The sequence below is a fragment of the Monomorium pharaonis genome, chromosome 8 (assembly GCF_013373865.1).
Source record: "Monomorium pharaonis isolate MP-MQ-018 chromosome 8, ASM1337386v2, whole genome shotgun sequence".
Taxonomy (NCBI): domain Eukaryota; kingdom Metazoa; phylum Arthropoda; class Insecta; order Hymenoptera; family Formicidae; genus Monomorium; species Monomorium pharaonis.
The window spans coordinates 1,157,540-1,172,437 of record NC_050474.1 but is presented as its reverse complement, the minus strand read 5'-3'; the positions used below and the strand labels follow the sequence as shown (position 1 = coordinate 1,172,437).

At 38.4% G+C, this 14,898-nt stretch overlaps 1 protein-coding gene across 3 annotated transcripts in view; it reads right to left on the bottom strand.

The window, feature by feature from the left end:
- LOC105840631 (sestrin-3) overlaps nucleotides 1–14,898 on the bottom strand; it is a 172,601-nt gene that overhangs the window by 142,508 nt on the left and 15,195 nt on the right. For all 3 annotated transcript variants that reach the window (XM_028189883.2, XM_036290521.1, XM_028189882.2), the window contains exons 2-4: nucleotides 7,080–7,466; nucleotides 5,785–6,312; nucleotides 3,435–4,527 (exon numbers count right to left, since the gene is read on the bottom strand). In XM_028189883.2, the coding sequence (XP_028045684.1) occupies nucleotides 3,435–4,527; nucleotides 5,785–6,035 (1,344 nt within the window). In that variant the 5' untranslated portion in view covers nucleotides 6,036–6,312; nucleotides 7,080–7,466. The remainder of the gene's footprint in view (nucleotides 1–3,434; nucleotides 4,528–5,784; nucleotides 6,313–7,079; nucleotides 7,467–14,898) is intronic.

Sequence of the window (14,898 nt, the reverse complement as noted above, 5' to 3'; positions counted from 1 at the left end):
ATATATATATATATATATATATAGGTTAGAATAAATGTACAGCCATATGGCAAACAATTGAACTTTTCTAATGAGAAAAAATCTTATTTTAACACTAAATTAATTAAAATATTTATAAACTTCTCTTTAAACATAACTATTTTTACGTTAAAAACTATTTAACATAAATAAAAAAATCATGAATGGTTATTAAAATGCATTATGATTTCGATATAACTGACAGTGTTTCATATAAAAAAATATTTAATCTTTATTTAAAAAATGTTTCATTATTAACATTTTATACAAAAAAAATGTTGGAAGAACGTTCATTCTTTAATAAAATTATCATAATACAACTAAAATGCCGCCTTTGTAAATAGCACATTTTAATTTCTACTAAAAAATATTTCTACTAAAAAATAAAAGTTAGAAAAATATTTTTGTTTCCACAGATATTCGACCGTACAGAGAGATAAAATAATTAGACATTTCACAAATTATACGTGATTATCGATGTCGCGATACGATACACTGTGTTTTATGTGTAAAGCTTCCTTTTCTTTTCCTGGTTTCCTACCGGCTTCGTGCCTGAAAATTGTTCTACACTATGTATAAAGCTTTACACACAAGTCGTATCGATCGGCCTCGAGTGTGACAATATCGGTGAACAGAGGCGACGGATTCTATTTTGCGTCCATATGTGTACAATTTACATTTTTTGTCTTGCTATTAGAAGATGAAATATCCGTATAAATTGATACATCATTCTTTCCTATCATCCATGTGTTTTATCCCCCCCTCTCTCTCCCTCTCTTCTTTTATTAAGTATAATTTATTTAAAGCAATAGTTTTAATAATTTTTAATATGTAAGCATTTAAAATATTTATATGTTAGAAAATAAATAAACTTACGAATGCATTTATGAAATTGAATAACATACGAAAAAGATCTGTTGAACTAGATTTTATATATATTTTATTTATTTCCTTTCTTTAAACTTTTATATTATTCATATGCAAACTCTAATCATGGTGACAATCCATAACTGTTTCTAAAATTAATATTAAAAAAAAAAACAACAAAGAGATGTGGTACGTTACTTTGATCTTGAGAACCGAGAAAAGAGAAAGAGAGATAGCCGATTATTTTTACGATCTACTTTCATCCTACTACCAGAGAGACGATTGAGACCCGAGTATATTACTTTGCGTCCTTGTGAACGTAAAGTCCAAGAAAAGGAGTGATACTAAAATAATATAAAGTTGTCAACTAAAAATTGCTTTTTTATCAATCTTTTATTTTACTATTATCTGATCCAATCACTCGGAATTTGAATATTTACAATGCGCGATTGTTCACTTGTTTTTGACAAACTAAATTATATAACAGTATTGGCAGGTATTTCCTTCAATGGCATTGGCGCGCAAATTAAATCAATTCACCATGTTATTTTTTTCGTGAAAAAAAATTAACTGTCACCGTGCAATAAGATTAATGACCGACATAAGAATTCGGGGGCACAGAAAGAGCAACTCCGCGATAGGTCGAAGTTACTTTAACCACGAACTGCCTAGGTATAAGATATTTTTAGGCCGCAGTTCAAACGCCTCCCCAAATAGCCAGTCAAAACAAGTCCATTAATATATAGCCGACGGTTACTCCGGTTTATCTTTTATGCATAAGCACATCCTTCGCCAAATTATTCCCACGTATTCATTTTCAAGCTGAAGGTGATTATTTCGTCCAGTCGTCAACTACTGTCCAGACATCTCAAACTAGTCTAATCAAAGATCTTCAAGATATCCCGGAACTAATTTGCAATGAGACAAGATCAAAGAACACGCACACAATTTTAATTCTTTCTCCAAAGAAATAAAATTTTATCCCAAAAAGTCAATAAGTAAGTAGTTATTTTGATTCCAAAATAATATCCAAATAGCTACTCAGACTCTCAAATGTGTATCTCACGGTAGTTTATTTATTAAAGAGAGACTATAAAGTAGCGGCGTATTAAGAGCAAAGGTAGAGTCACAGTAGCGTAAGAATCGCGCTCGGCACTTACTCTTCGCGAGGAACTTGGATAAATTGCCGCAAAGCTGGAGAGATAAAACTTGAAATTCTGGACAATCTCAATTCCGCCGCGGAATATATACAGAGTATCTTAGAATTATTGCACTTGTTCCTCGAGCCAGGAATACAGAAATTCCTAGCTGAGGAAATGGTGATTGCTTCAAAATTACATCAATAATCCTCGGTTCTCTCTCTCTCTCTCTCTCTCTATTTACAATATTTCTACAAAAATAAATTAAAAATTAGAACTTTAAACTTTTCTGAATTAAAAAAGCTATAATTTTTTAAGATTTAAGTAAAAAGGCACATAATCGTTAATCTTAAATTAACTTGCATTAACCGCAATAAATAATAATCAAAATCTTAATAACTACTTTTTATTTGTGATAGAAATTGTAACACTAATTTCATTTTTTTTCACAAAGACAAGCAGTTCGTCTAACAGAACAGGTGTGATATTTTTGAGATATATCTCTGCACACGCGTCGGTATGCGTTCTGGCAAGTATAACATTTTCAACTTTGCCTCGTGTTGCCTAATAAACTTCAAGTACGTGGATACTCAGCGAGAAATGTTCAGGCGAATGCAAACTTCAGTTGGAATCGTTGCGAAAGAATTTCGGCCGAGTGCACGCAAGAGTGTAAACTTCGCAATTGTGCTAACGTCTGCTCTCCCCAAGATTTCGCGAGCGAAACTTTGTACGACCGTCGCCGCATCTAGGCTATCCGTTATCTCTTTCGCATCGGTCGTTTCACAAAGATTTTTTCTTCTCTTCCGGAATGTCAGAATGTCTCCGTGTGCTCTGACTCAAGGCACACAGTGCAATATTTAATTTCCGTCAGAGAGTCTACATAGACAATCACAGACATTAACGATAAGCTGTTCTTTTTTTTATTCGCAACTTCCTTTACTGCACCTCTTAAAAACTGAGATAATCAACGTGAAACGATAATTCGAATAAAGTTCCTCAGAAAGATGTCGAGGTTTTAATGACAAATAACAATGAAAAATATTCGACATTCTTGTTGATTCTGATAATTTTTTAATCAATCTTCCAAGACAATATTGGAAATTTCGTGTGATCAATCTAAGATTAGATTTTTAATATTAATTTCCAAATCTAAATAAAAAAATAAATAGCATCTAATAAAATGCAATTAATTCTTATAGTTAACTTTCATATAGTAAAAATATTATTAGAACTAGTTCAAAATCTAATACTATAGTATAAAATAGCTTTAGCCTTGAAATCTAATTTAAGATAGTTGCCAATTAATGTTAACACAGATTTATTTAAACGCGAAAGACGTATTATTATTTGGCACATTGGCCAAGCCCGAGAGACTCCAAAATAAATCGGTACACAATAATTTTCACTTACCTTGACCATCTGGAGGATTTCCGCGCACTTGATCCTGACGTTCTGGAAAGGACAGTTAACGCTGAGTCTGAGTATAACCGGCAGATGCAACGTCACCAGACTGAGGTACTTGTTAGCCTGCGCCTGCCTGGGCCCGTCCAAGGCATTACCAAGATTCAGCATCCTGCCAACATCGCCAGGCGTCACTTCCGGGCTCTCGAGCACTCGGCCGCTCTTCGAAGACACGTCCTCGTCCTGCGAGAGCGGCCTCTTGATCTGACCGGCGCTAAACTTCCTCTCGTCGTTCTTGCGCAGATAGTCCTGCTGTGCGCGACGAGAATTCTCCGGTACATCCTCGCAGGCCGTCTCGCAGTTCTCCAGGTTCATGTCCTGATGGCAGGAAGGCTCGTTCTCGTTTTCGAAGCCGTCGAGAGTGTTAAAGACGACCCCGTCGCTGCGCGCTGCTTCGCTCTCGTTAAAGGAAACGTCGTCATCGGCGCCGCCGTCGTAGTATCGGCGCTGCTCGTGCGTTAGCAGGTCGCCGCCGGCGGCGATCTTGGCTCGACGGTTCAGATTCCGACAGTCGAATGACGCGAGGCCGCTCAGATTGTCATCGAATTTCGGACTCTTGCCATACACCCGGGTGTCCGCGTCAAGCTCGTCGTCTTCCAGCTGCTTCTGCTTGGCCTTCACCTTCACGTAATTGTTCTTCGCTCTGCCGGGGCAATAGTCGTCACTTGTCGATCTGTCGCTCGATGATGAGCCAGGGTGCTGCTTCCTCTCGGTCTCGCTGCTCGAGCCGAATCGCGGGCACCTGCCCTCGACGTTGAAACTCTTGCTACCCTCGTCCGAAGACGTCGAGTGGCCGGACCTGCAGCTCTCGACGCCGTCGCCGCTGGTGTATCGCTCGCGAAGTCGCCTCTCGTTTAAAAGACGACCGTCCACGCAGTCGTACGAGCATTCCGGATTGTTTTCCTCGAGAAATGGAGGCGGGTTGTCGTTGATGCTCTGCGGAAAAAAGCCCTCCGTCCGGAACGTGTCGTGCGATAGCTGCTGCTGGTGCACACTCTTCGGCGATGATCTCGTCGGCGATCGTTCCACGCTCATATCGTATCTTCACCCAAACACGAATATTATCGATTAGAGGTCAATAACGACGGGAGTGTGCACGTGCCCAACTTATAAATCTTTTGAGGAAAACACTATTTTACTCGCTACTCGAATAAGCCGTAATACCAACAATCATTTATAAAGTAATTTGAAATGACCTCATTCAGTTGATGAATTATAAACAATAAAATCGGAAAAAGATAAATTGCTACTCGTTTTCATCAAATAGCTATTATGGTATCCAGATTTGTTACGATCGATATAAACAACAATTTATTTATCTTCTATCGCGAGGCTTTTCCTTTATTCGCGACTTTTCCGATGCAATTGTTTTTAATTACGTCAATTTTCTAGCATAATTTATTTTTTCTATTCATTTTCTGTCAGAATTATTTGAAAATTATCTTCCGAGAAGTGCTCTGTGATTTTAGCAAGTCGAAACGGAAGCAAGCTGTACGAATTTCGTAAAAAAACAAGACTAGGAATCGCTGCAACGTTCGATCCTTGCAGTTACGTTAAAATGAATATAATATCCTTCCGTGCTTGTTATTAATCCTCATAACGTGCACATTTTAATGAACCGCTCGTGATTATTTAAATACCGCGTTCGCATCAGATTTTACGTGTTTGCGTGACTGAATGCTGATATTAAATCCAGAGCCAATAATTTGCCGAGAGAGCACGAAACGAAATGTTTGCTCCAATTAAATATGTCCGCTCGATCAAAATGATGATACGTGAAGCGTAGAGTATTTTAGGAAGTGTTTTGTTACACAGTGCACCGCATGTATATTATTTGTTATTTGATAACCACTAATTGATTAATTGTTAATCAATGATCCAAGTAATTGACATCGGTAAACAAGCTTGTTCAACAAATTGTATAATTTTAATGCTCTTTAACGTTGCGCCCGTATTTATTTAACAAGGCGGAAAATGGAATGATTGAATTTATTACAGCATATCAATTAAACCTAAATATTTAACAAATGCGGCGAAGTATGTTTACACAATTTCAAAGTTAGCAAACGATTTATACGATCGTGATTAAAATACTGCAATCTTATGCAATCTAACATTATGCAATAAATGACAAAAATTTAAGTTTCTATTAGAAACCACGAGATTGTATAAAATGAAAGAAAATTAATCAAATTTAATATTCGCTTGTGTGTGCATCAGTTTGATATAATTTTATTCAAAATAAACGGTTGAAAATAAATTTTCATAATATGAAATACAATAATGGAAAAAAAGTTACCTTCCGTCCTGACTGTGGAACTTGCCACTCGCGCCCTTGACGTCCTCGATGTCGCCGGCGTCCTCCCAGCGATTTGGACTGCCGACACCACCCAGCCATCCTTCGACAGTGGTCCTGGCAGCGGCCAAGGCGATATTCCTGGCCGCTTCGTCTCTGGCACAGAGCGGCGCCAGGAATCTACTGACGAGCTCGACTTCGTCGCCCTTGGTAGAGGCACCGCTGCCCGATGAACTGCTCGGCTCTCGGTACATCTCCCCTTTCCCGTATCGTCTCGTATACGTTGTTTTCCTTCCGTCCGATCCTTGTGGAATCCCTTTTTCGTTCCTTCGAAAGCAATCGCACGGAGTATCGAGGCGCTCGGACGCTCGGCTCGATTCTCAGGATAAACAGTGCAGCAATGGACCGGCGGGAGATCTGCACCTCTCTCGGCCCTTGTCTCTTTTCGCAGGGAAAGAACTGGGCACTTTCGACTATTTTGCGAGGCCGTCGAACAATTCTCCCACGAAACGGCGAAAGTAATCGTCGACGCTGTAAGAGAAGAGATAGCGTCCGTTATCATCAAAGTCCCAAGTTTATTTTAATTTTCCCGATCGCGTAGATCGCCCCGCGCGGATCGTTGTTCTCTGTGTCTTAAGGAATCGAAATGCAGTACAAACAAAAATTACGGTCGACTGTTCGGTAAATCTTCTCCTTAATCTAATTTCTTTCTCTCAAATTTCATTTGTATCACGATTCTAGTTTTGTACGAGAATTTTGTACGAGTGTGCTACGACCCTTCGCTTTAAATTTCGCCCTTACCTGAATTTTTTTTTATACCGACAATGGAATCGCCGCGCGCGTTAATCTCTCTATCGAGCGAAAAGTCGTTCCCGTTTTATCGAAGATCGCGAATCGATCGTTGCTCGGCTCGATCGATTGTTCGCCGATTAAACGGCACTCCCGACGTTCCCGTTTCCCGACGCTCCTTCCTTCTCTAGGCGACGGAGAAAGAAAGAAAGCGAAGGAAAAAAAAACCGACGGAAAGACGGCTTACGAGAGTAGATCGCACGCGCGGTACTATCCTCGCGTAATTACGCTCGTTTCGTCGCGCGTTTCGCCGTAAGAGAATCGGCCGTAAAACTCGTTTCTCGGAGGATTTTACCGAGCAGGCGGTGCACCTCGAGATACGTTTCAGGGCGATAGAAAGTAGGCAGGAGGCGTCGGTTGTGCCGCCGCCGCCGCCGCCGTCGAGGCGATCTATCGAGATTCGAGTTGAAGGAGCGAGAATAGAGGACGCGATTCTCTGACTCACGTACCTTGCACGGAGAAAACGATCGACCGACGAGAACGTTTCAGCCTGATCGGATGCGATCGATCGCTTACACGCGTCTCTCCTCTTCTTTCCTCTACTTTTGTACCTCTTATGCAGTGCTCGTTCTTCCTTCTCTCTCCGTCTCTTCTTCTTCTTCTTCTTCTTTACTTTTATACTCACTATTATAGTTGCTATTATATACAGTCCGTACCTCTCTCGTTTTCTTCCGTGTCAACGCAATCACCGACCGAATCACATTTTCCTTCACATCGTCGTCGCGCGCGTTATTTCACCCTCGAAATTTCTCGCGAAACTTCCCGTATGATGATACCCGCAGTCTACTCGCACACTCGCGTTCCTTCCAAGGACGTTACTTTAGTCCATGAGGCACCTGGAAGCAAGAGCAAATAAAACCATGGGATTAGAAGTTAGAAAAGAAAATATACCTCTGCGAACAAGTAAGCAAGGCAAAGAAAGAGTCTCTCCTCTCTACAGACAAAATCATTTTCCTTTAACGGATTCTGTCCTCCGTGCGATGGACGTGGGTGAAACTCGGAAAGTACCGTCGCATTAGGGCGAAATGATCGGCATCGATCAGAGAAAGAGGAAATGAAACTGCACGCGGCAAAAAGACAGATTATGACGCGGCAAAAGCGCGCACATTTCGCCGAGTGATTCCGCCGTGACCGTATTGGACTTCAATTTACCGCCGCGTAACGTACCTCGATCGATCTTGCGCTCTTACGCCGGATGGATGTAATACGTTAGCGACGTAAGAGGCCACCTCTAATAGGGAAACACTTTTCAACGGTACGGTAATAACCGACGGATTATCGTTCGAGCATTGTGCAATAGCGATGCCGGGGCTCCGTAACTCCTGAACCTTGAAGGAAATCAGTATTTCGCTGGATAATAATTGATTCCTTCGCGATTGATCAAATTGCTTAGTTCCACGATATATAAAACGGACTAATCCATCAATTTAATTTACAATTATCTCGCGGCAAATACGAAAAATTATCATGCAACGCGCGCTTAATCATACGTGACACGTATCGCGAACTGAAATTGTAATGTGGGCAAGCAGTTTTTCAGCGCGTAGATTCATAATTCTGCTTTGCTGGCGCTGCCGACTGACGTCCAATTCGGAGCGATCAGCTAAATTAACATTTGCGACGTGACAATATGCTGGGTACGTTCTAATCGTATGCAAGATGCGAATAATCTTGGCGCGACCCAAAGTTGAAAATGGCAACCAATTAATTACCGCACAGGTTACGGGATCGCGCGATTAAGTATCATAGTTGAGGTAGTTTACGATTTGATTGATCGATTGTCATGAGAGAAAGTCTAGGTCAAGGTTCCGAGGTCAGGAAATGAGAAAGGTCGCGTCAGAGTAGCAATTTGTTGAGGGATCACGAAGGAATAAAATATCGAAAGGAATAATACACTCTCACAATAGAAAAGAGAACCAATACAGTAATAATATGTCAATAAAGTTTCGCGATGTAGCGACGTAATGTAATATAGTAATGTAATATAAAAGATCAATCGCTAAATATACATACATATGATAAAGGTGTAAAAGCGAGAAAGAAATTCGTTTCGGTCTCACGGTGCATTAGCGCAATTGCGCAAACACATTCACGCGTTTATTTCATACGCGCGCTTTCTTGCGTAAGTCGTGGAAAAGTCTCGGACGAGTTGTAAGTTGTAACACTCGCGATTCCGTTAGAGAATCTTCGCTAAGAGAAAATGGTTTTCAACGCTACTTCTGCTCCTTCAAAACTTATGTTCACTCTTGTTTATTACCAACATTGAGCCGCTAATGGACTCCGGATCCGTCGAGTTTATTACCGAATCAATAATATGAACAAATCAATGATGCGTTACAGTTATCCCTCACATATCGCAGAGATATGTTGATCAACTAACGGAATTTTTCAAATCTTCCGCCATCCAGAACGTAAATGTTAATGTGTGATTTTTGCAAACCTGTTACAGCTTGATTAATGATGGTTTCAAGGTAACACTTAGGTCAAAGTATAACGTACACGTAACACTTTGCATTTAAGTTTTGATATTAACACTGTACTTTTACCGCGATCAGTGACAGTTGATTATACTCTTTAACCACAAGACCGAGCGAATCACATATGAGACTTTCACAAAAAGTGTACTATAAAGTCATCTTTATAACTGGTAATAAATGTATGATATCAGAATTTATGTGAATGAAAAAAATATAAACTTCTAAACTTGGTCACTCAATTGTACGTAACTATGTAAATACTGTTACTATTCGTCCTATTAAAATTTATATTCACGCGGTAGTGTGTCAAGAATATAAAAAAATGTATTATACATTGATAGTTTTATGAAGATAAAAACTGATATTTCGCTGTTTGTTCCGAAGGTTAAAAAATATTAAAAGGATTTGAAGTTGCTATTGATTTTCGAAGACTTGGTTTATCCGTTTAACCTATTTATCAATTTAGAAGCTATTTGTATACTTCAAAATGTGTTTACGTATTTATTTAAAAAAAACGTACGTCTGCATGTACGCATAATAATAAAGTGATTTAATTGGCACAACGTTTCACTTGTACATGTATAATTAAAACAAGAAATAATTAAACGTAGCCAAGACCGGTTCTTCCAGGCACTGTAAAAAAAAAATAAATTCAAAAGAACGCAAGATAATGTAATCTTGTAACAAAGATATAAAAAATTGTAAATAATGAATCTCCAATAAATATCGCATATTGATGAAAAACAAAAACCAGTTTATCTTTATTAATGTCGATAGTTATAATACGAGAATAACGGTATTCTCTTCTTTTTTGCCTCGTATGTAAAGTGAGAGAATAATTGCAATAATTATTACTTTAATTATTTATCGTTTATTCGAACAATCATTCTACTCGTAAATATTAACGGGAAGCTATAAAAGATGAGTACGCGTACATTTATGTAATCGATAAACCAGTAACGCAGCATCATTCAAAAACTTATTTATATATCGTAAAATGTCAAAAAGATACTTAATATAAATGCTTAACAGTACTTGTAAGAAATATTGATGTTCTTTGAAAACATCAATATTTGGCAAAGTTGCATACATAATGTATTACTTAAACGGTTATAGGACCCTAGCGAATCTCGAAAAAATTGAGTACTTTTGAACATTGTATAAAACTTTTATTTATAGAAATAAATAATGCTTTTCTGTTTTGCAACACATTATTATTATATATTTATTAAATAAATTTAAAAAATACATTGCAAAATTATATTGAAAAAGTTGTTAAGCTTTAAAGATATTTTTTTCAAAACTTTTTGTAAAGCGGTAGCCACGATAATACGGTTAATTAAAAAAAAATCCCTCAGTAAACTAAAAATACTATTATTGTTTATTTATTTTCACATTTATCTTAATTCTGCTTACTTTTTTAAAATACATTTTCCAAGCAGATACTATTTATTGCTTTAAATAAACGTTTTACATCGTTTTTCGATTCGCTAAAGCTCTATATCCTTTTAAAGAACTTATAAATAAATGTTGACTCGCAAGCTTTCTAGCGATCTGTATATTTACGTTATTACAGCATGACGTTGGTGTGTTCAGTGTCTTCAAAAATAATCCCAAATAATTCTCTCCCTTAACTTTGGTCCACGTATCTCACCTCTCGCAATCTTACGTCTCGTTTCGGTCGCGGACGCGCGCCATCTCCGCGACGATCTAAATATTTATAACGCCCAGAAGAGCCTAAACCCTACCGCTTCGCGCGCACGCTTTGTTGAATTATTAATGTCGCGACTGCCGCGTGCTACCGCATGCTCGCGCTCTCGCGAGCTGCCGTGCATTCACGATATACCGTACACGCTTTTGTCTTTCGAGATATAAGGATGGTCAGGGCACGTCGGAGAACGTGCGAGGTGATAAAACGGTCGCGCGCGACGCGGTTCGACTCGACTCGCTCAAGCGAATTAAATAGAACGAAACAGAAGCAGAAATTTTAACTACCCGCCCGCGAAATAATACGTTTTATCGTAATTTCATCTTCGCGGAATTTATCTCGGCGTCGCGTTCGCCGAAGAGCGTGTTTTACGGCCGGATCGATCGCCGAGATACGTACATGACCGCAAGATCATCTACTCTTTGGTAATGACCGCTTATTTACGAGCCTCACGACGCCGACGTCGCAGATGGGATTAACTTGCGAGATGCATACGAGTAATGGTGCATTCACGCGCTCTTTCTTCGCCGTGAGCTCCACGAGGGATTATCGTAGAATGGAGGATTTCCCACGTTCTCTCATCTATGAATTTTTACGATCAATATAAGATATATTCTCTTGAAACCGCATAAAACCGGATCCAATGCTCTTTTAGTACCGAGCTCGTGCCTTTTTTTGTTCGTTCCTCCGCTAGTGCGTTTGCACTCTACTTTATACATGATTATGATCGAAAATTTTTATTTCCGAAATATTAGTGCACGCATATTTGAAATCGAAAATCTGCTAATGCATAAATTAAAAACGCGACTTTACACGTTCCTCGCGAAAAGAAATGCCAATTCAGCGCCAATAACCCAACAAAAAAAAAATGATTCACGCCACACGAAAACGACGTCATCAGGATTATTTTCGCGAAGCGAACTAACGCGTAACTGCTGCCTGGCACCAGCGTGTACAACGCTAAAAACGCAAAGGCGGTAGTACCTGATACGATGGCGTGTCATCCGTAATCTATGCAAAACCATCCGTTTTTTAAAACGCGCTACGTTAGTAAAAATAGTATATTTTCCAAATAACATTCGCGATATTTACGTTCCATTTGTAAAGGAAATGTCTGTACTGTTATTGCGGCTGAGTAATCCTCATGGGGTGTACGCACGCGCGTACTTTCTGAAAGTCACCTGTCCAATTCAGATAATACGAGCGACGACGAGGCAGCTATGACTCGGCTTCGCCGAAGGACGAGATCGATCGTACGATGATAACACACCGCATGACAAAAAACTCGCTAAGTGCGCGAGGCCGTTACAGATCCAATGCCGCTCGACGATGGTTAGCGCGCGAATTGCAAAAGCACCGGTCGAGTTGGCTTTTACGGCACTGTGACACGCGAGAGAATGCCGATAACATTTGATGAACTGGGAACGAAAAAGTCGCAAAAACTTTTTTTTATAGCGGGACCCGGTAATTTTATGGTCATCGGATTTTTCATACAAAATGGCGCGATGCCATATCTGAAAGATCCCACGATTTTTCTAGCTGTAGATATCACGGCTCACAACTTGAAATCGATTTCTCCTTCATTTCAAAGAAAAATATAGAAATTTTTAGTTTGGCATAAGATATCCAGGTAATCAAAATTTTTATTAAAATTCTAGATATAAATATTCTTTTTTAAGTAACAACCTAATGGAATTTAAATATAAATAATCTTGTCATTCAATTCTTTAATTTCAGTCGTAAATTTAATTTATGGGCATGAAACTCGTATATCATCCGCAAAATGGTTGCGGATGCACGTCCGAGTGACGATGACCCATCTTTATGAATGCAACATTGATTCTCCGATTCGAAACTCGAATGGCATAATAAAATAACGATGAATATATATGAAGGATCAAAGGCAGCGCAAAATCGTTAAAACATACAAATTATCATATCGACTTTTACTTCCGTTATTGACAAAGCCGTCACGTTATCTCTCTCTCTCTCTCTCTCTTCGATTACTCGTAACTTTTTTTATTGTGCTAAAATCAGTCTGTAACAATATATATTTTAAAATAAGTTTTTGTATTCTTAGTAGCCTATTTTTAACAATCAAAAAAGAAATATTAATATACTTGCTCACAATTGTAATTAAATACTTTTAATATTTAGGATATAATATTTAGCTTAATATACATAATTAACATTATGTATATTAAGCTTTTGCACCTTTAACTTTTCCTTATTGAAAACGACTAACCGTAAATTTCGTATCTTTCGAGAACAAAGCTTGGGCTCTGGGGCTTGGACTTTTCATCGATAATCGCAACTTATTTCACGATCGTTATTCTAATCATCATTAATCATTCCAGGAAAGTCCTCGGGGCACGCGTTCGAAGGCGTTGACCGATCTGTACGTACCCTAAATGCAACGTTGATTCTGTTATCCCGGTCGAACGTTGGCGGCATAACAAGTGAGAGATAGATAATGGTATTACGCGCGGTGAGGAGAGACGAGACGGAAACGAGGCTACCTCGACTAGGAGGCCGAGATAGACGCACGTAGCGGGAGGCGGAATACGATCCTGATTGCCAAGGAGAAATCTTGCAGCGTGATCTCGGACGCGAGCGAGGCATAATGCGTCTTCGTCGAGGCGAGCGAGGAGAGTATTAAATTATAGATACAGTCCGGAACCGTGACCGGTGGCGAGCAACGGGTTTAGGGAAATTTCGGACATATGTATCTCGGTACCAAGAAGATCTTGCAAATTGTGCCAGAACTCTAACTTGTCAAAGTTTTCGTGTTCGCATAAACTGCATTTTTTCGTTATTTGATATATTTCATTTCTCTCGTAAGCTTTTCCAGCAATTAGTAACTCTTCTAAACTTTCTCAAACGATAAATATGAATTAAAATACAAATAATTTAATTTCTCCACCGTAAGATAAATTAATTATTATAAGGAAGTTCCACACATACAAACATAATTCTTTTAGTTATAGTTATACTATACAATGAAAAATAATAACTTGAAAAATTTTTGGGATGTACCTTTGATTAACGAGTAAAAATATGAACGTGTCCGTATTAAAATCTTCAAAGAGCGCCTGCTTGCATCATCCGTTAGAAAAAGTAAAATTAGTTGTGTTAGCATTCTGCGAATAAAATAGCCTTAAACATACAACTATAGAGGAGAGGAGCGAGAGAGAAGAGGGGGGAGGGGGAGAGAGAGAGAGAGAGAGAGAGAGAGAGAGAGAGAGAGAGAGAGAGAGAGAGAGAGAGAGAGAGAGAGGGAGAGAGAGACAGACAGAAAGAGAGAGAAAGAAGTATAGAGTAAAGATTAAAAAACAAACAAGGTTCCCTTCTATGCCTTCACGCTATTAAACACGACTTGCAATTATCATACAGCAGCCTTTTAAACGACGATCCCAGGTCGATATTAATGATTCAGCTTGGAAAAAGATAGAAAAATGAGAAATGTCCTATTACGGAAAAAACGCAAAGAACGCAACATTATTTAATAAAACAAAAAAATTATCCCGACAATATCTCTTTAAAAAAGTAAAATAAAACATCTAACAAATATAAAAAAAAATATATAGAAAATTTATCACTAAAATATGATAAATAAAAATAATCTTTAAAATTTGTTAGTGTATCTTTGATTTTCTGTAAAATGATAATATATAAATAATGTATTACTTAATTAATAAGTCCTACATGTTTATATTAAAACCATTATATTTTTACCCAAAGCTAGTCGTAGACACGTTTTAAACATACATTATCAAGATTTATGTCGTCACTGTCAACCATTGTATTATATTACCAAAGATTTAAGCGCAACGCATACAGAAATATTTTCCAAAAGATGTAATATACACATATCGCGATTACAGAATAATGTTCGCCATTTAACTCACTATCATAAGTAAAACACAAACTCGTCAATATTGGCCTTAACATCGTATATAATTTCATCGCATGTAAGTAACGTATACGTTATTATATAATAACGATAAATCTTGCCGAGACCATGACGACCACGACCATATAGACCATTTACATCACGGACGTAATAAGAAATAAAGATGTGGT